We start from the raw sequence: 27,994 nt of genomic DNA, 5'->3' as shown, positions 1-27,994 counted from the left end.
ATGATCTTTATAATTATTTTGCTCTCAAATGCTTGTGAAATGATCATGTGATTATTTAAACTTTATCTTTAAAAGAGTGCCTGTTATGAGAACTATCTGTCTCCCAATGATTCTGAGTTATAATGTGCTCCGATCTGCTGCAAACATAAACTCAACTCAACGACTAGTCCAAAACAAAATCCCTAATGGGTCAAATGGGGTTAAACAATGGTTAAAAAAGATTTCCTGCATTAAGATTTTTACACCTTTAATTATTAATATTAATACTTTTTTTAAATGTATTGTGGGTATAGGCAACAGGACAATGGATATTTCCCTTTCATATTAACACATTCTGATGAACAAAATAGGGCTTGCACATGGTTATAAACAGACACCTAATACATGTTTGCCCATTATAGCTTATTTATCCTGTTTTACAATTTTCATTATACCCAGATTCGAAAAATTTTAATGTGATCATTAAGCTTTTAATAGTACTGGACTAATTGGACTTTCACTTGGTTCTTCATGTTATATGACGAATATAAAACTGGTTTCTCAGTGCCATCAACTTAGCCAACAAAAAAAAACAAAAAAAAGGGAAAAAGAAGGAAGAAAATGGGAAATGCGATCTTTGAGAGAGGGTGAAACGTAACACATTCCTAGTTGTTTAGAGGGGGAATTTACAGCTAAGTAATAAAAGTTTACGACTGAATACACGCGGTCATTGGTTGCGTCAGACCACGTGGTGCTCACTCTATGAACATGAACTTTGTGCTGTTGTCTTCCACTGGATATCCCCATCTATCGACTTGCGAGCTCGCTGTGGTGTTGAAATGATCTTAGCACCAGACATTTTTCCCGTTTTCTGTTTATTCAACATCTGAGGCGGATTTTTAAAACGCAGATAATATAACACCATCTTGTCTCGTCTGTTTCATCGCTAGCAATGACTGACGTCGCCGCCTCCCCAGTCTCCTTTCTACCCATCTGATCCCCTAGAGGAAAACAGCACTGTAAGCTGGAGCATGAGGGGTTTAGCGTGCGTAAATATGATCATTTCACCTCGAAAGAGTAATGTTTTTAAAAGTACAGGAGAATGGGATCTAGATCCTAGTGCGTTTGCCTATGATGTGCTGCTATCGAACACCATGGAACGTGCGTCACACAGACAACAGCGAACGCTGGTAAGTGAACATATTCTACGCTGCTTATTGGCTTCTTACAGACGTGTAGCTACACAATATATGGTGATTTGACAGTACTGTATTCGTGTCAAATGGGATGTTTAAGAGAGACATGCAACATAGCTAAATGTGCTTGTATTGTGTCGTTTCCTCTAATACTGTATGGATTGTGAACGCACAGCCTCATTGACAAATGACTTGTGTTGTTGCTTTCTGGTACTATTGTTGATTATTAATTGTCTCGGCGAAAATGAACATTTTTAAGTTTAGTTAAGTTGTCCAAGCGGGTGTGGTTTGGAGTTAATGCGTTTACTTTATACATGCTTTGTCAGGTTATGTGTTTGATTGTGGTTATTTGATACGGGTATATATGTAATTGCATTTTTGACTTCATAGTAAGCTATAGATTTACTATAATGTGCAAATTAGACTAAAGAATGTCAGGCCTTTTACAAAAATTACTATATTCAACCAATTCAATGTGACTATGTGACACTTATCGGGCTATATTGGTAGCTCTTCTTGTCATATTTTCTTTCTAGATTGCATTTTACTATTCCTCGTTATGTGTGATTATTTACACTGGAAAATGTGAATTATTTACGAGTGAGATATTCATGAGTGAGTTATATTTTGAGAGACAGGGTTACAATGTAACTATTGTTCATTTGTATCCAAACTGATGAATTCTGGTTGTGTCCGTCTGATGACAAACGGGTGTTATATAACTATGCTCACAAAATCATTTACACTTACTCAACTATTCACATAAAGCGTAAACGGCTTGTGTTACACAGCAAACAACTGATTAAACACTCCAGACGTATCTGAATATTTGTTAGGGATCAGGATCAACAACAACTCTCTCTCTCTCTCTCTCTCTCTCTCTCTCTCTCTCTCTCTCTCTCTCTCTCTCTCTCTCTCTCACGTGTTCAATCATCCAACACTGTCATTCCGTGAAGACTAAATCAAACAACACTGCCACCTTGTGCCTGCTCCATATGCAAGGCATTATACAGAGCCTAAAATCTGTGAGGGCAACTGCCCACATAAAATTCAGATCTTAATTTTTTATGTGGGAATATGTCTGCCATTTGCTGGTGTTTCTGCGTAAAAAGTTTATTTGATAGAAAAATGGGGAAAGGAAACTGATACAATTGCTTTACTAACCTTATTATCATACAGATTAATATTAATATGCTAGCTAATTAGTAATATAAAAATGTAAAAAAAAACAAATTAAAATATTTATAATAGCCTATGTTATTTTATGTGTATGGTGGCTTTTAGCAATCCATATTAATACTCAATTATTAAAATAATAAAGTCATTTCAAAACAAATATAGGAACAGTCCGACTACTTTTCTTACTTTCTTTTTTAAAATATTTTTATTTTATTAGTTTTATAGTTGTAATGAGACAGTATTGACAAACATGATAATATAATAACCATGGGGTAGCATGTTAATAAAATCCGTTGGTACTCCGCTGACCAAAAAGCTAGAGCTGGGACCTTCAGTCATGGGCCTCTTGGAATCCACATGTGCGGCTGGACTGGGGGAAACAAAAAAAAAGTGTTAATAATAAAACCAGTTGTTATAAACATGCATGCCATTTGTAATGGAACTGTTAAAAACAAAAGTTTTACTTATGCTGTGTTTATTTGTGAAATTAGAAGTGTGTATGAACATATATTTTTTTATATACAGAAACAGATAATCTGATTTATAGAGTTAGGTTTGCGTGAACTAATTTTCAAAAACAAAATGAAAGGATTGGAAAATTTGGTAAGGCAGAATGCTTGTGTGTGGGCTCGCATATGGTTCGTCGATGTGCATGTGTGTATTTGTGTGTAAGTGAGAGACAGAACGCGAGTGGAAGGCGGGGTTCTTCTATACTGTGAGTCTCCTCTTTGCCTCGGAATAATGACTGTCTTTTGTTTGCCATTAAAAATGGAGTCTATTTAACTAATCCTTATGCCTGTACGTATAGAAGGTGCACGAGATTTATTCATCTGTGTATTACAGTTATTCTTAGTGTTAATAGCAATGTTCTAAACAGGTTTCTGAAATGGACACATTTATTGCCATTTGACTATCATTTGTGTAAACTTTGGGCCAATCTCGTGTCTGCCACCGCTATTGAATTTGAATCATAGAAGGCATAATTCAGTTGCCACGAAAATGAAAACAAATTCCAGGCGAACTTTCAATTCCAAACATTTCCTTACAAGAACCGCAGGGCAATATGAGTTCGCTCTACTTCAAAACGCCTTATTCATGGAGGTCATTATGCGGCCACAAAATTTCACAGAATTATCTTGTGCTAGTTAAAAACCATAATGCCCCTTCGGGTCGCGTGTTGTTATAAGTGCTTAGCTGCACATGAGAGCTCTGTTACAGCTGTCACGTTACTATTATGGATTTTGTTTTCGCATGGATACATCGACATATAGATGACAGGGTAGGAAAGTTGGGCTTGGATAAGAAAGCTATAAGACTCATCATTGGAATTTGCAATTGTGAACATCCGTTACAAATAAATAGGCCAATGATAACATTCATTTAACTTTGGAGAATGTGCAGACTAGGCCATTATCGAGCACAGTTAGGATGTGCATAGCTTGCTTTTTCCAGATCATAATCATATCACGTAAATTACGCATTGGAAGTAAGGACGATTTTGGCGGACCTTAGTGCGTAGTTTGGTCGAGTGTAAAGAGAATACAGGCCAAACGGGATGTCTATTTATTGCCTCTTCAAACGCTAAAACACAACCGTGCGATTTGTCTTAAGGGCTGCAATAAAACACTTAAAGCTCTTTCTCTCCAGTCACATCAACATACCAACTGCAGACTGAGTGTGGTGTGTTTTACTCGCTACTTCATTCACAAGACTGATGCAGTAAAATAGATCACGATATGAAAAATCTCCCCATCAAAGGCTTTCAGTTCAAAGTCGTTGGAGCAATATTGGACATCAAAGAGTCAGATATATAGATACAACCTACACTTAGTATGTGATCTCAATTCCGCCAAACTACACGTCGGAAGATAGCCTATAGTGAAAACAATGAAATCATTTAAGAATTAATAATGCACCTCTGATTTGTTTTCAGCATCGCGCTTTCCTGTTTCTAAATATTTTAGGATATCCAGTGGCATAGCCTACTAGTTTAATACAAAGGTAATTTAAATATTTTTTTAATTGTAATTGAAAATATAATTATTGTGGTGATTTTTGTTTTTGATTTCATATATTTGAATTGGCAACTGTTCAATTTCCACAATCTAGAAATGAAATGTTAAAACGTGTGCACACGCTTTTCACGCAAGAAATATTTTTTATTACTGTTATATATTACTTTTATTAGTTTTTTCCCCCACAGTATACATGGTGTAATATTGTATAAATTAAATCATAGTAATACGTGAAGTTACACACTGCCATATAGATATATTTATTGTAACTTAGCGGCATGTAATTCATGTTTTTATTACTTTTATTGCAGACCGGTTAAAACTACTACTGCACTACTACTACTACTATTGTTATTATTATTATTATTATTGGTATAAACGTCGATGAATTAGCTTCGGAAGATAATTAATCATATTCATATGCAGTAGCCGTAAACTGATCAAATAGCACTTACCATATTGAAGTTTAGAAATTCCTAGTAGACATTCCTAGCAGAGATATAGAGTTACATTTGGTCGATCTCAAATATTGTCCAAAATAAGACAACCCATCAAAAACATGAATCCTTGATATTGATTTATCCCGATTTTATAGGTACTTTAGAATACAAAGAAAAATTGTATGCATTTAATCAATCTTTAAGCAGATTAGCCTGTTTTATAGCTGTTAAATGCCTTTTCTCACTGTCGGGCTGGAAGTAAATTTTACTATTCTGTCAATCTCGTGTTTTGCGCACCTCTTTCTAAACCACTGTTTTTGGCCTCACACGTCCCGTCATGTGGCCTGCATTAAGGTCATGGAGCATACCCTAAGTATTCGGTTAAACTTTTCCCACTACTGATTCTTTGAACATGATAATATATAAATTGACCATTCCATTAATATGGCTGCAAGCATTTAATAAAGGAAAACTGATATATTTGTATTATTTAACAGATCGTTGGCAAATATGATCATTTTAAGAAATTCTGAAAAAATATAGTTTATCCTTATAAATAAAATCAATACAGTCATCAGAGTTGGCCTACTTAAGTTTAAAATGTATCGTGGCATTATTATTTTTTCATAATCATTCTGCATACACTATTAAGTTAAATGCAAAAAAAAAAAAAAAAAAAAATTAGCAGCTTTCTGTCCACAAGATAAGAGACTCGCTGCACAGCCCCCATACATTCAAAGGGGTAATTGCTTCAGAGCTGGAAGTCCTCAGTTGGGTTTGTGACTTTTATGGCACCAAGGCGCGTTTGACGCATTCTTTAGTAAGATGCCCCTTCCCCCCTCCTTACTCATTTTCTTTTTACCATTGAAATCATCAATACATTACAAATGGGGAAAGGAAAAGAACAGACGTTTCCCCTTCAGCGCAATGAAAGCCCGAGGAAATAGAGATAGAGAAAACAAACGTTATAGGGAAATATCTACTGAATAACAAAAGAATAGTGTGGTAATTTCACTTTGTGACTGACGACAATGCAGTGAATGTCTATTAATATGATATAAAATGTGTATCAGTGGACATATTCACTGTTACTTTTATTTTTTTGTATGAAATTGTGAAATGCATCTTAAAAGGGAGGGTAAACAAAATCGGCGTATATACGCCGTGTGGCAATTAGCCCTTGGTCATTTTCTTTCTACATTTCTAAATTTCTACAATTTTAGTTATATCATCTACACAGTAGTTGTAATTAAGTAATAAAGTTGTTTCGCCAAGAAGACATGAATATAGTAGTATTGTCAATAGTAAAACATATAAAAATATAGGATATTTTGGTGTACGTCAGCGACAGTAAGTAACTGTAAAAACCCATATTTCAGGCAATTAACTGAGATGAAAATTAGCTCGTAAAATGCATGATTCTCCAGGGTAGCCTAATTCTAGATTTATCTTCACAATACACGTGGAGAAGATTAACAGATTAACTCGCGGATTAATGCACGAAAAGATGTAATTAATTGTTCGTGTGAGTGCGTATTCTGTATTTGCGTGTGTGTTTACTTAAACTTTATCAAGTGAAGCCACAAGGATAAGAAGCTACAAGCTCGATATTCCTTCGTACACAGCGCATTCAATTGGCTGAAAGTGGTCAGGTGACGCTGTCATATTGTCCTTCCATGAGCCAAGCCTTGGCTATAACACTTGCTTTGCGCGTCTTAACCGGAGACTGGAAATTAATATTATTGAAATCCTTCTGAAGTTCATTTGAAAGAGAGTTAGGAAAGCGGGCGGGAGACGTGTGTATCTGACAGAAGGAAGCAGACCCCATAGCACAAAGAAAGAAAGTGTGAGATTAAGAGAGGGGAAATAAGATAGGAGGGTGAGTTGATGAGAGGGCGATAGGAAAGGTATGAATTCGTATTTCGCGAACCCGTCGCTCTCGTGCCATTTATCTGGTGGGCAAGAGGTTTTGCCCAACATGCCACTGAACACGACCGCATATGATTCAGTCAGACATTTTTCGTCTTATGGCACCACAGTGACCCAAAACCGGATTTATGCGTCCCCTTTCTATTCACCTCAAGATAACGTTGTGTTTGGATCAAGTCGAGGACCGTACGAGTATGGATCTAACGTGTTTCTTCAAGATAAGGACGTGCTTCCCAGTTGCAGGCAAACTAGTATGGGACTCAGTGCGCAGAGCCACGTTGCCCAGGAGTACAGCCTGGAACAAGCTCGTGCAGGAACACAGGATCAGAAAGGAAACAACGTTCAGATCTACCCGTGGATGCAGCGCATGAACTCGCACAGCGGTGAGTTTTTACTGCGACTTGGGACATACCCTGGTGGAATTGGTCTGTTTTACGATACGTCCTATCAACAGAGTAGCTACATTTTATGGCCTCATAAACCACTACTAAATCATCAGACTATAAAAGCCCCCTTTTCCAGAGAGGGGAATCCCATTTGGCTACCTCCTTTAATACTCAAGTGCCAAAATTATTTCAAAAACTTGTACAATAAGTGTGTGAGCGCGTTAGAAAATTATCCAACGAAAAGTGTATTTTGAACCATTTTTAGAGCATGCACTACTATGTTAAAAATGTGACTTAACTTGTCCGATGTACTGTTTGAAAACACACGGTAGCAAAGTTGGTTGAAAGAAATGTTTTAGAATCACTGAAATTCGAAACAAGTTTCGCCTTGCTTTGTGACTGTAATAATGGGTTAAATGCTGCGTATATAGGCTACATTCTTTTGTCAAATTTTTATATTAGTTACCTTATATAATAAATAAATAAAAATCGCTCTAAGTGAATTATTCCACCAGGATCCCAAACGTGTGTTTTATTTTGCATTCAATTAAGCATTGATCTGTGTAAACTCTTTAAAAAAAAAATGTATTTACACTTTTTTCCCACAACAGGAGTTGGGTACGGGTCAGACAGAAGAAGAGGTCGCCAGATTTACTCCAGATACCAAACCTTGGAACTGGAAAAAGAATTTCACTTCAATCGGTATTTAACTAGACGCAGACGCATCGAGATCGCCAACGCTCTGTGTCTAACCGAGCGTCAAATCAAGATCTGGTTCCAGAATAGGCGCATGAAATGGAAGAAAGAGACCAATCTAACTTCTACTGTACCGGGGACCGAATCAACGGGTACTCCTCAAGACACCGAGAAGGAGACCGAGGAGGAAACCGAGGAAGTTAAAAAGATTAAAGATTAGGAAGTCCATTTCTCGTTCTCGAACGCCTGTTAACTGCAACGTAACTACCTAAACGGAGAATTTGCAAATATTAATGCATGGACTGTATACTCTGCTATTCCTTTTGACTGCCCCCTCCTCCTCCTCCTCCGACCTGAACACCATACACAAGCTCTACTACCACCACGCCACTAACATTTACACACGTTGAAAACAAATGGATAGATTAAGAGAGAGGAAGACGCACATGTTATCCACCATAAAGCTATTCACTTCTCTTTGTACTGAAATAGTTCTTTATTGGCTGCGTGATGACAATGCCACAGCTGAAATGTTTGTGTGGTTCTAGTATTAGCTATCATGTTGCTATAGGCTAGTAGAAAATTACATTAGATGAAAATGTATTCGAATTTGATAAGTAGGCTATGTCTCCCAAACTATTAAGCCTCTAAACTGTACCCTAAGCATTCCAGAAGTGAAGGAAACTTATAATATGCACATTGTTTTTTTGTTTTCTTTGTGGATGCATATTTGTACAACGAAACAAACACTGACGGGATGAACTATACTACCTAAATCCTTATTACATTTTATTATCCTTTTCCTTTTTTTTTTTTTTTATATTGCTTTTGCCCCGTCAGTGTTCTGTTGTTCAAAATGCCGCTGTATACTGGCACATTAGCTATTGAGAGAACTTCAAAAAATACATTTCATCATACTTGTAGTTGTGTGCATATAAACTTGTCTTAAAGTGAGAATCACACCAATATGAAAACAAACATATACCTTGGTACGCAATTATATTGTTTGTGTAAACTGTGTATTATTTAATAAAATTCTTGAAAACAAAAACCTTTATTGTCTTTATTTTGACTCCAGCCTTGCGCTCTTCACCATTCATAAAGGGTTGACTAAACTTAAGACTTGAAACACTTGTTCGTTTTGAAGAATTTCAAAACGATTTATTTCGGCCTACATATCTTTTTGAGTTTGTGAGCAATTCGAATCCAAATAACAAATTAAATTCACGGTTACATTGGAGTTTGGTGTATGTATCGTTAAAGTGTATTTCATTTAACTCAAATTTAATCTGCCCAATTATCTGAATGGAATAATGCCACCTATTAGGCTATTGTTAATCCCTAATGATTAAAGTAGACTACGTGACGACTTAGAGACTTTTCATTCAATAAATAAAGCCTTATTCAGCGGCAATGCTTGATTGACAAAACTACATTTGCATTGCATCTAGTGGCACAACGCTAAACCAGTAGTTCTGCGATCAAATAAAAAATCACATTTATTTTTGGGAAGCCGCTGCAACAAATGCACATAGGCTACGTTGACGCATTTAAGAGACATATATGACCATAATGGGGATTAATTTCGCAAACACCCAAGAAAAAAGCAACATACACACGAAACAATCAGAAACCATTACTGTGAAACAGGAGAAACACATATTTGTCATATATAGAATATGGATAATCGTGTTGCTACTCCATATATCGCCTTGACATTTGATTTGTCATAACATCGTATCGCATAGTATCTTGTTTGTGAGTGTGTGTGTGTGTGTGTGTGTGTGTGTGTGTGTGTGTGTGTGTGTGTGTGTGTGTGTGTGTGTGTGTGTGTGTGTGTGTGGCCGCTTTGTCCAGTATTAGACGCCAGATGACGCTCTTGTCTAACGGTCTCGCCCTTTTTTAGCCCAGACCCTTAGATGATTTCCATACCGAGAAGTTATCGGACACGTTTCACTGTCTATCAATAACCTCCTGGGGATCAAGCCAATTTATGACTGGCCCAGGAGCTGCACGTGATTCTATTTAAACATTCCATATTTGGGCATTACACGTCGTATCAAGAAAAAAAAGGAAATGATTTCCTCCTCCTATAAATCCTGCTCTTTTATAGGACAAGCCCAACGTCCTCTAGAAATACAAATAAAGTCCAATAAACAAATAAAACTTCTAAACAACTTATGTATACTTTATTAGCTGATTCAATCTCTGCTGCGATCGGGTGCTTTTTGTGACTCTCTCTCTAAAGTCCCTATATTGTTTTGGAAATAGAATGAGCTCATACGTTGGAAAGTCTTTTTCTAAGCAAACGCAAGACGCCTCCTCTTGTAGAATGCACACTTTTGGCAACTATGGTGCTCACTCTGAGTTTCACGAGTCTAATTACGCGTACGAAGGACTTGATATCGGCGGATCCTTCAGTTCTCAAATCCCCTCCAACTCTTTGAAACGGGAGGCGATAAACACAAGCGACCGTGCAAGGACCAGTGCAGCAGTTCAGCGAACACAGTCTTGTTCAGCTCTGGGCTCTCGTAGCTTTGTAAGCACTCACGGGTACAACCCCCTCAGTCACGGACTGTTGAGCCAAAAAGCCGAGGGGAATATGGAAGTTATGGAGAAGCCCAGCGGCAAGAGCCGCACAGACGATATCAAAATGGAGACTACTTCAGCGATAAAGCAACAAACTAACTCGACTCAGCGTCAGAACCAGTCGCAGCCGCAGATATATCCGTGGATGACAAAGCTACACATGAGCCACGGTAAAGTTACGTTTAAAGTTTGTTTTGGAAGAGAGAGGGAAACTGCACGCATCTCATCCTCGTCATTGCATCTCCTTCCTACGTTTTGTCGCTCCATATTTTTCCTCTTGAGTTTTATAGGCCAAACGCAGGAAATAATAAAACTAGCGGCCGTAAATTTTATGACAAAGGCATCTATTGCTCGTAAACCTGTCCTGTTTCTGTGAAGAGGTGATCTCTGGTCAAATTTATGGAGAAATAATTGGTAAAGAAAAGCAACAAAAAAAATTATTACATATAAATGTACTTATTATTTCTTGCTTTAAGCATGAGTTTACATGTTATTCATGAAATCTGAAATTTCAAGAGAATCTTTGCATACGCATACATTATCTGGCAGTAGACTACTTATGTTTCCGGTTAGTTGCACTCTGCACCACTGGAGTAGCTAATAGAGCAAAGTACAAAAGTATAATGTCAATTTGGATCCTCTAAGCAGTGAGGCATTGTCTTTTTATTTGTATTTATTTATTTAGTGCTTTTTTAACTTTAGCTCTTACAATATCATGGGTCAGGACATGTTAGGAAGCTCGTGGCCTTCATACATTTATGATTATTATGTTTGTTTTTTTATCACGTTTGTGTTATTTCTGTGCATGACACTTTCTAATTTCAGAATAAATAAATATTAGCGACACACCACCTGTCCACTGTTTTCATTTTGGATTTCATAATGTTTGATGTATCCATTTTTCATTTTATGGATTGTGTTTGGTGGCAACTTCATCAGTGATTATGAAAATATATTTCCTAGTAATATGCATGAGGACGACAGTCGATACAATTTTACATATAGGTAACCCAATATCTTTCTGATGCCACTTCAGAATCTGACGGTAAAAGGTCACGAACCAGTTACACCCGGTACCAGACTCTGGAGTTGGAGAAAGAGTTCCATTTCAACCGATACCTCACACGTCGCAGACGTATCGAGATTGCCAATAACCTCTGCTTGAACGAGCGGCAAATTAAAATTTGGTTCCAGAACCGTCGCATGAAGTGGAAGAAGGACTCAAAGTTGAAAGTGAAAGGAGGACTATAAATAATGTGGTGCACGGCTTCAATTGAAAAAGCCTTAAAGGCAGTGTTAACTTGAAACAACAAATGATTAGATTTTGTTGTTGACAACAGTAAATGTCTTTCATTTGTCTACAATATCATGTTGTTGTGTAAATATGTCCATTTTTTTCGATATTTATTGATAGTGCTCTCTCCCGGGAAATGCTTATTTGAATAATGTATAAGCTTAAACTTTATTTGAATATGATTTACTAAAACCACTTGTATCAATAACCTACATAATATACCATGGCCTGCATCCAGTTACGTTGACTTCAATGTAAGTGCAAATAATGTGGTGCTTTGCTTGAACATTGATCAGTCTCCTCTTTGCATATTGAATTCTGATGGAACTTGTATTTTTATCCATTGTACTTTCTGTCGTAAATACATCAAGTAGGCTATAGTAAACCACACTCCATGGTAATAATGCAACAACTGTAGTGTCATATTAAACCCTGTCTATCATGTTGTCTGTCAACCAGCAGCCAAATGGTAATTTTATCTCTATTATTATGTCTGTTGAAATACTGTGCGTTCATAACATTTTGCTCTTTAATTGAATATGTTTTTTGGCCAAATTTTACAGGCAGGCACCTTGGTATTTCTTTCTATACACTCTACTCTTGAGTATATAGGCAAGTACTGTAAGGAGTGGCTTATACCTCTCTTACCAAACAAACTACACGACCTACTTTTGTGTGAACCGCATTTGTATGATCCATTACTTCTGTTATTCTTACCATTTGTTTTCGAAGTTTCATTGTTAAGCCACATCGATACTTTTCCAGTCAATAATTAATTATCACAGTAACAAGATTAAATTGCTAAACATATCAGAAAGTTTTGTCAGCTCTGGGTTAAAAGCCGTATGTGTCCAATAAAACCTTCAATGTGGTATCATTGTAAATAAAATCGATTAAACGTAAAGAATGTCCTATTTGTCTGACAAAATAAAAATAATGAGTCTTTCTTTACACAAATGCATTTTTTGCATTCAAGGCCCATTTGATACCTTGTGCAGGGTTAAGAGAAGAAAACGTTCTGCGCGAAATAATATGATTTTGGTAAAAATATTCGTGTATTAATCGAGGACCAAGTGTGCATGTGTATACTTCTAGTGATGAGACATGATTGAACTTTAACGCCCTGGTCACTTATTTACAGTAGCCCTTAAACGGAGGCACATAAAACTTTATGACCCCAATAAACTTTTACAGCACTTCCTCTCACCCATCAGACACTGACAACTGTTTCCTTTTTTAACAAATCGGCGGAAGTTTACACAAACATTTCAAAGTGACGTTTTGGTGTACAAAACCCTTAAAAACAATAAGATAGTCTGCACATTAATAAAATACTGCGTGCTACTAAATTATAATGTACGTTTTTTTATGCATTTGAAATATGAAACGAAAGTGTAAAGCATATAATTTAAGACGTTTAAAGTGAAAGGGCAAGTGAAACTTGCCATTTAGAAAATGAGACATGATGTTAGCCACCTTATGTGCAGAAATCACATAGTCCAGGCCCATGTCAAACAAAGGACATAGGAGCGTTGACTGTGTGAACAAAATGCTAATTTTCGACTGGCTTGTTCTACTCAGGTTCTTTAGCTTCACATAGGCTCTAGTTTTTCTTAATTCATGCCTTCTCGCCGCTCTCGATGTATTTGAAATGCTACCGAACATTTTAATCTCCATGTTTCTGAATTAACATTATATACACACACTAAGCTGAAAATAAAAACAGTCAGCTATAGTCAATTTATACTACTGTTTCAATAGTGCTTCATTTTAGAATCGTCTCACTCACCTATATTGGAGATTCAATGTAAATTTCCATGCTTCTTTCAATTTCTATACTCGCTATCTTGACCACATTGCGAGTTACGGTGGTTACTATGTTGCTTTTTACACAAACCCCTCTTTTTTTAGCTCTCTTGCCACGTATTTTGAAGTTTTGAGGGTTATTTATGCCAATTGCCCAAAGCAAGACCAGTGAGTGGTGCAGGAAGAGCACGTGGGGTCATTAAAGTGGGTTTTATGGCCTGCAAGACCTGACAAACCCTCAATATATTTACATCATATATAATGTTAACTGTCCGTAATCGCAGCTGTTGGCTAGTCTTATCTCTGAGAGAAAGGCTTAGAGCCTGTTAGTGCGGGTTACTCGCGTCAGGGTCTGTAGAAGTTCGACTCTCCCAAATGGATCCCAGGCGGTTGCAGTAAGTTAATAATCTTGTTTTCCTCTTTTTAATTAAATATGTACTTTCCTCCGCAACACCCACGGGAATTAATCAAGGATGTAATTCAATAGTTCATGGAGAAATTGTGTCAAGTGGTGCGCAAATGTGTCCTCATCTGTTCAGTTTTGATCAATTTCAACGTTTGTGCATTTGTATATTACTGTTAATTTGGCGTTGATATGGAATTATTGTTCTGGCAGCAGCTTGAAATCTAATTCTGTCAATCATGACTCATATGTATTCAAAAACATATTGTATGCATCTTAAAAGCATTGTGCATGTGTGAAGAGCTTTGCCTTGGATCGTAATTAATATTCACTTAAGTATTTGCGTTGTAGTAACTATAGCCAATCACAGAATGTGCGTATATCAAAATACTAGTGAAAAATGCTTAGTTTGTCCCTAGGATGTGTATGTTGTGGTAAAAGTGACGGTGAAGGGCTGAGAAGCTAAGTGATCTTGTATTGGTTTGCAGATGAGAGCGCAGAACATATATCTTTAGATCGGACATAATGTGGGGTCATGTGCAGGGCAGAGAAGATTTGGTGTTGTGTGGTGGGGTCATGTACAGGGCAGTGTGGATGAAGAGTCACATGATTAACTTAACAAAAAAACATAACTGAAATGACTCCAAATGCTTCAAAGTCATATAAAAAGTATACATTTTATTCAAAGCAAATAAAAAAAAATTGACCACTGTTATTTGTCGGTTTTCAACACCGGATATTCAGTGGTCTTTATTTGACAGATGAGGCTCCACTTGACCATTATAATCATGGTATGAAAAGTTTAAGCCATATCTTACTTTATGATGTTGTGCTTGGAAACAGAATAAGTAAGACCCTGTTCATCGACAATGTTCTCTTTAATCTGTGCACAGCGATCTTGGCTGAACAGGAACTCCACTGCCATCGTCACACTGCTCTGTTTTTTATTTAGTGAAGGCCTGTGTTATATTCTGAGAGTTATTTCAAATGAAAAGAACCAATGCCCCAGTTTTGGCATTAGGAACTAACTCAGGCCCTTTTGCTTTGCAAAGGTTACACGTGTCCAAAAATAATTATGAAGAAAAAACAAGATTAAAGGTTGTTGACCTCCCAAACTGTAATTGTGATGATTTTTTATAGTTTAAGGAAAAGAGTTAACTGATAATTTTTTTTTTTTTTTTTTTTTACAAATTTAACTGTCTGTTTTAAAACAACATTTTTCAAATGCCATTATTTCAGCAGAAAGTAAAAAAAACAAAAAAAAAACAAAAAAAAAACAGAACAGAACATAACATGCCATTACTCTGAGATGTTATAATGTCAGATTTTGCAAATATTTCACAAAACAGCTTTGTACAGTTTGCTCAGTCACTGCAATTTGTGGTTTGAAGAAAACAAGTGTAAAGACCCATTTCGCTGATTGGTTCTGTCTTGTAAGGCTGTGTCTGGTTGCGAATATCACTGAGTTGTAAATTCCATGGCTTGCCAAAGTTCGTTCCTCCAGGCTTACTGTTAAATAAATGCTTTTTTTTTTGGTTTGTTTTTTATTTTGTAAAGAACAGTGGGAGGACAGATTAAGCAGATATCAAAACAGTATAATTTAAAAGAATGTACTTGATAGAACTCCAGTTAGTATTAAGTTGGTAAACTGCTGACATGCTTATACAAGTTCTAAGTGAGTCTTATGTGATAGTCCAACATAAACACTGGCTAATCCATTGCCCGTAATCAATAATTACTGTTGTGAATTATACAAACATGCATGAGTGCTCATTACACAGCACTCGAAATAATAGTTTACTTCAGTCATGCAATTACACAATCCATTTTTATACAATAAATCAAATATAATAGAAATATAATAAAACAAAAAAATGATATTGCTGTTCATCTCTTTCATTTTCAATGTCCATTCTTTATCCCAGAAATCAGAAAATTCACTCCATCTAGAAACTATAATCAAGAATTTTTATATAGTTGTTTTTCACAGCTACTTTTCTCAAATGATGTTGTGTTTATTTATGTCTTCATTATTTATGTGCATTATTATTGGAAGAACAACAAAGCTGACAATGACATAATTTTATGAATGTACTCCACAGTTTTGATCACATCAAAGCAGAAGCTGATTCCTGTTGGCTCATTTTTGGTTCAGAGCAGGTGCAGGTTTTATTCACTCAAGTTTGAACCACAGAATAAATTGGTCATGTGGTGTGTACTGTGGTACAACCAACATCACATTCGTTATTGAAACGCTTTCAGTAAATGTCCACTTATTAAAGAGATTTAATAATAACAATTGTTGTACCTATTGATGGAAAACACTTAATAAATTCAAATGTTGTTGGCATTTATAATTAAGAATCATTTTAACTTCACTATTTTAGTGAGCCCATCTGTGCATCCTTTAATTTGATCATTAAAGGTCTTTGAATACAGTGTCAAAAACATTAACTGCCAATAGGGGGCAATAGTTTTATATTCCTCTGTTTTCTTCTTTCTGAGTGCAGGGGTTCAACATATTCTTTTGTCATTTACCAGGTTACTAATTGACTGGCCATACAAGGAATATGGCAGAATTCTCCTCCAAAGAGCCAGCAAATGACACAGAGTTGGAAATGATGCCATTGAATAACTTAACAAGGCAATGCTTTCAATGATGGAATAGCCTCTGTTAACAATCCACATTCTGTTAGAAGTTCCTGTTTGGACAATCATTTTAAAAATCCAAGACAGAACCCTTATTCTCAAAGTGGATAAACTCTTCTTCGTTCAGCAATGGATGAGATGAATGAATGAAAAAAAGAAAACAAAACAGCAAATGGTATTTAGACTGGTGGATATCTTAATAAATGTCATGATTATGATTTATTAAGAAAACGGATGGTCATGACAACAAGGACTGCATTGCTACAATGAAACAACAGTGTCTAACAGAAAATGCTTTGACTTTAATGCAGGTTTAAACACAGTTTAGATTTGTTTGAAATGATACCGTAGTGTTTAGATGTTTTCCAGTGTGGAGCATGGATAATTGTAGAACTGTTTATGTTTATCTTTCTGTGTATATGATATCACCATCAATTATTTAATTAAATTACTTTTATATTTCCCCCCCTGCTTCAGTATTAAGGTTAATAATCAGTTTATTTATTTTTTTGCCATTCATCTCACTGACAAACAATGGTCCAACACTGCATGTGAATTCCCAGTATGCACATATTTACATATAGCCTACTGTTAAATTAAACTCTGTGAGGCTGTAAACCTGAAAGAAGCAAACATATCACATAATTTTTTTTAAACAATCCTGAATTGTCATGTTAACCTGGCCAAGTAGGAACTCATTTTAGGTCCTCCATTGTTGCAAAAATAACTACATTCATCAAGGAAATAGTTCTGAAAATAACCTGTGCTAAATACATAGCCTTGTCCTACTTTAAAGGATCATGCCTTTGGACAGTTCAACCTCAATGAGAGACAAAGAGAAGTTGTACTAAAAACATTAAAGCATAATTATCAGTAAATATATTGCATTGAATTTAAATGCAGCTGTCAGATTATTATAAGCTTCATGCATGATTTGATATTTTTAGCTTTTAACTGATTACATAAACTTAACTGATTACAGAAACAAAAACTTACAGATGTTTATTCAGATATTGATATTGATTTTCAGGATACTGAAAGACTGGCATTATTTCCCTCACAGGAATTCAATTGTTTTAAATGTATCAAACACTTTATATTGTTAAATAGGTTATCCTTACACACCTGGGAAGATAAGTTTTTATTTTTATTTTCTAAATTGCTTTCTTTCTTTTTAGCGCATGAGGGAATAATGAACGTGAAGGAAAGGAGGACGTCGTCGTTGCACTGGTAAGTCTTACCGTTATTTTCTTGTTCCAGTTGCCTATAATATTCTTGTCCCATCTTGTTTCGCTGCGTATAAACACAGAGGGCAGTGTTCCCTGACAATAGTGGCGAACAACTACAACACATGTTCAAGGCAAGGAAGTGTTTTGTGCTAAAGCTGTTTGTTGTGCTAGTGAGCCAATAAGCTCTTTTTATATTTAAAAAAAAAAGCAGCCTATAGACTATATAAGAAAAAAAACTATTTCCTAAAAGATAAATACTCTTTTTATTTGCATAGCATAAACAATGTGTCCACTTTAATCTAACTGCATCTTTTTATATTTATTAAAAAAGTAAAAAATAACTACATACATTAAAATACAGAATTGTGTAACCCGGCTCACCTCTCTGTTTTAAGCATTTTTAAAATAATTGTTATAAAAGTATAAATTAATATAAAGCATATAAAAAAATATGTAAGAAAACATAAGCTGTACGAAAAAAACACCTCATAAATTGATCCCACCTTTAAAAAATGTTATCAATACTGCAAATAGGCAGCAAAAAAAAAAAAAATATATATATATATATATATATATATATATATATATATAAGGGTTGTATATAAAACAAATAAATCAATCTGACGTTAAATATTTAAGAGCGCAAAAGAAAAAGAAAAAATTAGTAAGGCCTTGTCCTTTTTATATTGTGGAACAGCGTATGCCACTTGAACTCAGTTTCATTCGATATTAAATGCAAGAAATATGAGCCCGAAAATGAAATAATTTCAAATTACTGCAAAGGGCATACATTAAATATCATATAGGCCTAGGCGTAAAATGTCATTCGTTCAAGCATACAAACAATAGATCCTGGTTATGGACAGCTAAGATATTCTTCCATCCAAAATCCCACCTTTTTTACACAATTTTCTAGTCAACCATTATCTATCTATCTATCTATCTATCTATCTATCTATCTATCTATCTATCTATCTATCTATCTATCTATCTATCTATCTATCTATCTATCTATCTGGGGGGAATCTCCAACAAATGAATCATCAAGCAAATTCGCCGGCGGTTATAGCTTTTTGGAAGTCTCTACATTATAACTAGTTATTGAGCTGGTGCAGGATCTGGGGCCATTTATGTGCAGAGGGAATTCATCGCTTTTCGCTCATCAATAACTCCTTGGCAGTGAACTATTGGAACGAGTCGAACGCGAGGGGTGAAATGCGGGTCAGGCTGTCTAACTAATATTAAAATGCGTCCGCAACACTGAGCAGTGCCGAGTGGGTGGATGGGGGCGTTTTCAGGCTGGTGGGGGTGGACTAAAAATCCCTATCACATCTGCAGGGTCTCGAAGTAAAATAAAAGGCTTGTGATAAGGCAAACGGCTGTTTCGTGGGGTTTTGTTAGTTAAAGAGTTATGTCCTGTCTGTTTGTTTGGTTTTGTTATATTTAGGGGAGAAAATCTTATTTTTCTCTGGTGGTTTGAAAATTGGATTTGAAAATATGCTCTGTAGCTTTGGCTATATATAGCCTAAATGAATTCTAAAAAGTTTTTGTGTCTTTACTTAACTGTTTTTTTACTTTGCTTTGCTTAGTTTATATCCTTTTTTATTTCGTATCTGTTCCCGTTTAGATAGCTAAACAGGAGAGAGAAATTCAGGGCACGGTCTTGCAGGTTACCGGGCGGTCATATGGTAATAACGTGCACAATAAACCGCAAGGAACAAAAGAAACTTATTTTTCATCAGTGCTGTCACGTGTCCGCTTTGTGCACAACATGTTTGAGACGGAATATTCAAGTGGGTGCTCCTATGTTTTCGAGATTTAATAGGATTGGATAGTAAAATTATTTCTTGTTTGTCCCTCTAATGCCCACTCAACTCTTTCTTTTCTGTCCTATGTTTAATTTACTCAGACTATTGGAGTGTTTAGGGGTGATATGAAAAACATGAAAAAGGCAGAACACGTCAAAATACATTTAATCTCAACGAATAAAATAATTATTTTGAAATTAGTTCTGTTGTTTCGTAAATAATTTTCGTTAAATGGAACAATTGGTTTGTTTTGTTGTGCATGAGAATATGTGATTTAATTGAAAAGGCTAATACATTAAGTTTTATAACAAACAAACAAACAAACAAACAATAAATTAATAGATAGATAGATAGATAGATAGATAGATAGATAGATAGATAGATAACATAGGCCTACATACATAAAGCATTTCGAAATCTGTATTAAAAATGTAGTATGTTGGTCTCACTAGCCTATAGGCTACTGAATGATTAAATGTTATCACTTCGAATGTGTTGCATATTCTCTTTCGAGCAATTGGAAAAATAAATAATTAAAGTAATAAAAAAATAATAATACATTGGTTTCTTTTATGCGTTTAATCTTTTCAGTAATGACAAATAAATATTATTTTTGTTCCTAGATACCAGTTCTGACCTTAGATATTAATTCTGACCAAACTTTCTAACAAGAAAATGATTTAGCCCTGTTTAAGATGGTAAAGAGGTCATAGCCTAACCTGCCTTATTTTGTACTTTGAATTCTGTTTTAAAACTTCCAATAGAAGAAAGGTCTCTCAGTAGTCGTCTATATGTACCCTGTAGAACCGAATTTGTGTCCAAAACATGAAAATCGCAAATACGTCTCTACAGGAATACATGGGCGACGTAAAAGCCACGAACGCCAAGTTGGGTTTGTATTCGTCTCGGTCTGAGGCACGTGACTTTGCATGAAAGTCTTGTGTGCATACTAGTTACTACCATAAGGAGTTTGGAAAAAATTGTACCCTACTACCACAGCAAGACATGAACATACTGAGCCAAAATTGTAGAAACGGAAATATGCTGTATGCCATCCAATGTAAACGATTGATTTAAAGCCTTTATATCTTAATTAAACACAGAATTTGCTTTCTGCCACCATATACATTCTCCCTGTGTTCCTCGAATCATAGGCTAAATAAACTCTAAACATAGAATTTCTAACGTAGGTTTATCTGGTTCTAATAGGCCTATTAATTCTATATAATAACGAAGATGCCAGGTATCTTGGAAATTTCCTTTGTACTGGCATAAATGCTCTCAAGAGATAGGCTAGTGAAAATATGCTTATACTACTAGATATTTCCCTACACGTTTAGTCATAAAAAGCCGTGTTAAAAAAGCATTGTAATGTTGTGTAATTATTTGCATTTGATCCGTTACCTAAGTTTAAATGCAATTAGGCCTACTTATTTTTATTTTTTATTTTACAACTAATAGTTTATAATTATTAATATTATTTACATAAAGTAATTAGTGAAACTCTTATAGGTAACGGCACATGCACAAGTTAACTGAGAAACAACCCTAGGTGCTATGGCATGATCCGAGAAGATTTGGCCATTGTGTATGCGTGTGTGTGAGAGAGAGAGAGAGAGAGAGAGAGAGAGAGAGAGAGAGAGAGAGAGAGAGAGAGAAAGGGGGGAGAGAGAGAGAGAGAGAAAGATAGAGAGAGGGATAGAGAGACTGAGAGACTTCGCGGACAATGGCGGAAAATTGAAGGTATATTTGCAAAAGCTGTGGTTCCTTATCCGGGGACTACATCGCCCCATGCCATTGGGCCATCGCATCACGTGGTAAAAGTAACTTTACAGGGTTGCTCGCTAGTAGGAGGGCTTTATGGAGCAGAAAAACGACAAAGCTAGAAAAATTATTTTCCACTCCAGAAATTAATGATCATGAGCTCGTATTTGATGGACTCTAACTACATCGATCCGAAATTTCCTCCTTGCGAGGAATATTCGCAAAATAGCTACATTCCCGAACATAGCCCTGAATATTACAGCCGTGCAAGGGAGAGTGGCTACCAGCATCACCACCAGGAGTTATACCCTCCGCGGGCAAGCTACCAGGAGCGTCAGTTTAACTGTCCAAGCATCCCTGAGCCTGATACCCAAAGAGGACATGGACTTCCTCACGCGGGGCACCTGCTCGGAAAAGGGCAACCTGCCTCATGTGAGCCCCCACCGTTACCCCTGTCTCCTGCCACCCCTCCGGCTGCATCCTCCGCCTGCAATCAAGCCACCCCGGAGCATCCCAACAGCTCAGCCTCTGCCAAACAACCCGTTGTGTACCCATGGATGAAGAAAATTCACGTCAGCACCGGTAGGCAACTTGAGTGTATTTCTCTTAAGCACTATAAAGCTCGCCCCTCATCCTAACTCTCTCTCTCCGTCTGCCTCACTCCTTTTTACACTCATCCCCTGGCCAGCCTCTGCTACGATAGGATAGAAGCCTTTGAAATGGCACAATTGAGGCGGATTTACGACTAGGCATTGGTAATTACACCCACCATAAATTTTATAGCCGAGGTATACTCTGGGCAGTCGTATCACCATGTGGCTTCTCTTGTTATGAGTGTGCGAGAGAGTGAGGGAGATCTGGGACCAGAGGAAAAACTAAGCTTTATAATGTTGCATTAATAATTCAGTGCTGAGTCCAATGTGATTTTAGCCTTATTATAGAAAGCTAACTTTAAGATGTTTTATCCATCCCACCCTCATTTCCTCTGTCGCCACCATTTCTCAATGAAAGACACGCTTGTTTACCCTATCCTTCCCTCGCTGCTTCTTTTCTTTTCTACTCTTTTTCTATTCTATTCTTTCTTTCCCTTTGCTTCTCCTCTTTCCAGTGAACCCTAATTACAATGGAGCGGAACCCAAGCGGTCTAGAACTGCTTACACTCGCCAGCAAGTCTTAGAATTGGAGAAGGAATTCCACTATAATCGGTACTTAACACGGCGAAGACGTATCGAGATTGCTCATTCCTTGGTCCTCTCGGAGAGGCAAATCAAAATTTGGTTTCAGAACCGCAGGATGAAGTGGAAAAAAGACCATAGGCTGCCAAACACCAAAGTCAGATCCTCGTCCTCCACGGGCATTTCCTCCGGGTCCAACACAAGCTCCGCGGCGGCAGCTTCCACCACTAACACCATATCAGCCTCCGAGGACCTCTCCGGACCCGAGCGTGCCGAGGATATTACAAGGTTATAAGAGAACTATTTCGAGGAGAGGAGAGAAGGGAAGATCAAATGACTGATTATTTATAAAATATAATATATTTTGTTTTCGTAGGTATCTTGTGCGTAAAGGGGGTTCCTTTAAGTCCACAGTTATATAAAATGCATGTTATATAGCATGGATTATTGCGAATACCTATGGATTATTTTTTACGAGAAACAGGGTTTAATTTATCTAAAAACTGAATCAATATGATGTTTGTTTGTTTTTCTTATTTTCTTTTCTTTCTTTTTAAGAGAAATGTTTTGGACGAAGCAGGTTATGGACATTTTATTCAAATGTTATTTGTGGGCCTTTCTTTTGCCCAGCTGCCAAGGTGAAGTGCACAACGAATCTATTTATTTCTCACTTGAGAGAGCTGGTACGTTTTTTTGTACTGTAAATGAAAAACACTATCGTGGGTATCGATAGAAAAAAATATCTTAAACGTCTTTGTTTTCTTTTAAAGTAAATCATGCTGTGGGTTATCTGTCGTATGGAAAGGTTAAGATTTTAAATTATCATTTAGTTTTGTTGTGATGGCGTTGTGTTTAGGCTATTTACAGCAGATTGTTGTGAGATGCAATAAAACCAGTTTAGTGTATTTGTGCTAATTATATTGGTCAATAAAACGTAAGTGTCTATTAGTTTTACCTAGACTTGCGTGGCTGACTTTTATTAATATGCAATGTAGATTAAATTTCCGCGCATAAATAGCGAAAAGTTTTATTTATATTTTTTTAACAGGGGATGCAAACTTTCAAGTAAGTCAAATGTAGGCCCAAAGGGGAAATCGTGTTTTCAGTGCATTTAAAAATACACCATGGTGTCGAATGGGTTTCCAGCATTCTTTATTGCAGGAAATTAATTAGGCATTTTATTTCTGCCATACCTTCTCTAATATCTACAATGCTATCTCTCATATTTGAGGGGTGAGGGTTGTGTAGGGGTTAGTTTGGGTTCTGTACACATCACTTTCTCACCTCTTCGATTAACGAGGCACATAACTCGGGCCTTTTCAGAAGGGACCTTATCGCTCCTCATTCCAGAAGATTCATTACTGTTTTCAACATGGCAGAAAATGTCTCTGAAAATCAATTCCAGTATTCAAAAATGTCCAGCACTGCTTATGTTTCTTTCCGCTATATTAATTTCAAGCGTTTTCAAGCTGACAAGCAAATTCAACCAATTCGTTTTATTTTAGGTAAACTAACAGTAAAAAAAAATGGATGATATTCAGAACGTGAAAATAGGTCGAAAATGTTATGGTCTATTTTTTATTTTATTTTTTTTTGTTAGTTTAGCTGAGTTTAAATCAAATCTAATTTGCAGTCGTTATTATTTTAAATAAATGCAAATTAATTTTGATATATTCAGATGCAATAGAGAATGAAACGAATCAGCTTTATAAACACATTGCAAAAATACGTGTTATGGGATAAATGTGTAAAAAGGCAAATGTAAAGAGACAAAGGCTGTGAAATCGGTTATGTCCATATTATTATTATTTTATTTTTTTAAATGCAATGAATGAAGCAATTTGCATGTGGTGAAATATAACCTTAGTACCTCTGTTTTTGAAAGTTCTGAATCAAGCCACTCCTCTTTGTGTGCCATATTGTTATTTTTAAAAAGTGGCGCTAGATCCTGTTCGAAGCAACGTCATCGCACAGAGGACCAAAATCTGCACGCTGTGGGCTTGCCATTTACAATGCGGCATAGAACGCTCCCGCGTGCAAATTGGTTTTAATTCTATTATGATGTTTTTGTATTTTTTCAAATGCACAAGAATATATTAAAATTTAAACATTAAACACTTAGCGTGTCTATTGAAATAAACTCTCAAAAATAACGTACAGAAAATAAGGAATGTGTTTGATTAATTGTAAATCGGCATGACTTGAATGAAGATTACACAACGGCTAGCTAAGTGGGGGGCTGAGAAGCACAAAGGAGTGAGCCATTTTAGACCATCAATCAAGTCCGGTAGCAATAGTCAATTGTACTTCTAATGTATTAAGTTGTACAGGAACTAAATAGTGCACAATAGCGTCACTGCAAAATATGTTTCAGCGGATAGTTTGTCCAAACCTAAATGGGAAAAAGGCACTGGCCGTCGTCTCAGCCTGGCCGTGACTTTGGAAGTCACTTGAAAAGAGTAGGTGCAGAACTGCATTCAGAGACCATTAGCCTATGAGAGAAATGAATGTGCACGACTAAATTGTAGCATCCCGGCAGCCTCTTTCGAGATGCTGTCGCCTCCATGTCGCGAGGCTGAAAAGATACTTTATTGAAGTTTTTGGCAACTAAGAAAAGTCGAGTTCAATTTGCGGACACATTTTCTGTCCCATTAGTTTCATTTCAGCCGGGTCGGCCGACCTCTCCCACCCCTTGACCCCACTGGCTCTCTCAACGTGTACCTTCTGTGTGCACCCTCACAGGCTTCCTGGGGTTCCACCGGTGCTCTTGCTTTCATTGTGGGTTTTTGGTTATATTGATGTGGCAATAGAAGAAGGACATCTGAATGTGTTTCTCCTTTGTTGCTTTGCACCATATGACCTACGAGATCGGTGAACTCTGGGACAAGGCTCTTCTGTAGCGTGCGACCTTGTAACTTTTTCTTTTTCGAACTGTTAGTGTAGTGATCGAATTCATACGACCTCACTCGTACGATTTTTGCTACATCGTACATCTTTTACGAGTCTCCCAATTCGTAAGAATTCGTACGAATGACCTGCCCCTGACCCCGCCCCTAAACCTACCCATCACGTGGGTTTAGACTATTCGTACGAATTCAGCTACGAATTCGGCTACTAATCGTACGAATTCGTACGAATTAGCCACCTTTGAATCACTCGTACGAATTGGTCGTGAGATAGCGTTGTGCTGGTCCGTAATGTTTACCGTTTACCTAAATGGGGGAAAAACTTTTTTGCTTCTTAACAGTTAAGACAATGTGAAATCAATATCTCGGAAAAGTGCTTGAAATAGCTTATTTATTGACTGTCAACTTAATTTCAGGTTTTGTGACATCCAAACTGATGACAACTTTTAAAATACAAAACAAACCTGTTTCATGAGACAAACAGACTTTTCTCAGAGGGGAGCGCTACTCCTGACGGACTGACTTTGCTGCTCGGATGTCTGACATTAAACGGAAGATGTAAAGCAGTTTTTCTGTTATGCACGCAAAAAGAAAAGGAGAAAAAAATGTCACGTCTAACTTATGTTGTACTAAACTATAAACAAACAAACAAACTGTATTGTTCAGGAGACACGTAGTCTATAGGAAATCATTGCACGTGACTTCTTGCCAGCCAATAAACTTCCATACAAATTCTGCATGTATAAATATGTATTAGCTATACTTACAGTCCTGTAAAAAGAGAAACGTATAGTTGCACCTCTTTATAATCTGACCCTTAAAATTACTGACCCTACTCGGTGCAACCGAATTTAGTGAGGTTGATTCAGTCGTATTAAATATTATTATTATTTTTACTTCAATTAAACCATTCAGTTAACCATTAGATTAATTAATTAGATGAACTAAAACAAAACTTTGACGAGCGTTGGCTATTCGGGGCAAAGTTGCAGAGAAACATTTATAATTTTATCTTTTAGGTTAATAATTTTTAATGTATTTGATGAAAAAGGTATCTTCAGACAAACTACTGTTCTGTGCTGCAATGCTTACAATCATATTTTAGTTGCTAATAAATAAGATATCTAATTAAGTGGCAAGTGAAAATAATCACAAACATGCTAACTTTTCTAAACAGTTAGAAAAGTTGTTGAGACAGTATTATAATAGACATATTTTCCCACAATATTCGTCATTTGAGAAATGCATCGATAGTTGTAACAACAATGGGCTTTCTGCAATAGCTCATCATTGATCCCAATAACTTAATTTATGCAGGATGAACAACACGGCGCCAGCATTTGCACTAAGCCTTGTTTTCCAATAGTTTAAATCACTCTCTAAAGATCGTCTTAGCTTATGTCGTAGCCTACATTATTTAATGATGGTTTGTACCGTTTCCAAAACCAGCACAGAGGTCGTTTGTTATAAAATAAATTTAAATACAGCGTTAAATTACAAATTTACGATGTGACAATAGGCCTACTGCAAAAAAGAAAAGAAAAAAAGTTGTCCTGTATAGCTGTAAGTTACGAAAAAATACAGAATTTATTATTAAAACATGCTTATAAATAAAATAATTTAATATTATTTATAGGGAAATTATTATGTTTACACACACACACACACACACACACACACACACACACACACACACATACATATATATACACACACACACATAAATTATATATATATATATACATATACACATTATATATATATATACATACATACACACACACACACACACACACACACACACATATATATATATATATATATATATATATATATATATACACACACACACACACATATATATATATATATATATATATATATGTATATATATGCCTATATAGCCTACATATATAATTCCTTCAATAATTTTAAATATAAGTCTATTAAGTAAATAATTCAGTTATAATTGTAAGTATATAATTAAATTAATGTGAGCCTTGTACCAGATGCGAGTGGATAAACTATTAAACTATATTTGTTAACCATAAAAATCATAGAAGGTTGGACAGCCACGGCCTCATCCGCACTGATGTGAACAGTACCGTATAGGGAGGTGGGCATTTCTTTATACGTTCATAAATCAAAAAGATGATTGAGGGTTTTGCCCTGCAATACTAGTAGTGCCACACTGCACAAAAACTGTTGTGTTTAGGCTTTTGAACCTGCCCTTGTTGGAAGAAGAGGAGGGAGAGACAAGCAGGAAGAGCACGAAGATCATCACCTCTCTGCAGAAACGCGCTTTTACCAAGCGCGTTATCAGAAATAGCTTCATTAGCCTGTCTAATAATTTGTCGTCTATAGACCGATATAATTAGGTTTAGGGCTATGCAACGGGAGGAATTCTCTTCTGAATACTAGTTACAATTGTTCATGCTTTTAATATTGTTTTATATTGACTGAAGTGTTTGAAGTTGCACAGTAATGCACATTATTTTACTGTGTCAGTAGTTTTTCCTGTAAACTACGGAATGGAGTTTTATTTATTACC

General features: G+C 36.2%; 5 protein-coding genes across 6 annotated transcripts in view; 4 read left to right on the top strand and 1 right to left on the bottom strand.

Moving 5' to 3' along the window:
- LOC309481339 (tubulin alpha chain) overlaps nucleotides 1-3,075 on the bottom strand; it is a 267,267-nt gene extending 264,192 nt beyond the window's left edge. The window contains exon 1 of the mRNA XM_082146234.1: nucleotides 3,065-3,075. The gene's annotated coding sequence lies outside the window, so the exon portion shown is untranslated. The remainder of the gene's footprint in view (nucleotides 1-3,064) is intronic.
- Nucleotides 1-27,994, top strand: part of hoxc10a (homeobox C10a) — a 62,782-nt gene that overhangs the window by 26,359 nt on the left and 8,429 nt on the right. For both annotated transcript variants that reach the window (XM_082146235.1, XM_082146236.1), the window contains exon 3: nucleotides 17,740-17,791. The gene's annotated coding sequence lies outside the window, so the exon portion shown is untranslated. The remainder of the gene's footprint in view (nucleotides 1-17,739; nucleotides 17,792-27,994) is intronic.
- hoxc4a (homeobox C4a) lies at nucleotides 381-27,144 on the top strand. Its single transcript, XM_082146271.1, has 3 exons — nucleotides 381-1,169; nucleotides 17,740-21,944; nucleotides 22,471-27,144. The coding sequence occupies exons 2-3, from the start codon at nucleotides 21,512-21,514 to the stop codon at nucleotides 22,830-22,832; spliced, it is 795 nt and encodes a 264-aa protein (XP_082002397.1). The 5' UTR covers nucleotides 381-1,169; nucleotides 17,740-21,511; the 3' UTR covers nucleotides 22,833-27,144.
- Nucleotides 1,176-9,579, top strand: hoxc6a (homeobox C6a). Its single transcript, XM_082146280.1, has 2 exons — nucleotides 1,176-7,121; nucleotides 7,736-9,579. Exons 1-2 carry the CDS (start codon nucleotides 6,719-6,721, stop codon nucleotides 8,038-8,040), a joined length of 708 nt encoding a protein of 235 aa, XP_082002406.1. The 5' UTR covers nucleotides 1,176-6,718; the 3' UTR covers nucleotides 8,041-9,579.
- Nucleotides 9,776-17,528, top strand: hoxc5a (homeobox C5a). Its single transcript, XM_082146281.1, has 2 exons — nucleotides 9,776-10,579; nucleotides 11,446-17,528. The coding sequence occupies exons 1-2, from the start codon at nucleotides 10,093-10,095 to the stop codon at nucleotides 11,658-11,660; spliced, it is 702 nt and encodes a 233-aa protein (XP_082002407.1). The 5' UTR covers nucleotides 9,776-10,092; the 3' UTR covers nucleotides 11,661-17,528.

This window comes from Leuciscus leuciscus, assembly GCF_965113295.1.
Source record: "Leuciscus leuciscus genome assembly, chromosome: 18".
Taxonomy (NCBI): Eukaryota; Metazoa; Chordata; class Actinopteri; order Cypriniformes; family Leuciscidae; genus Leuciscus; species Leuciscus leuciscus.
Note: the sequence above shows the minus strand (reverse complement) of the source record. Positions and strands in the feature narration are given on the sequence as shown.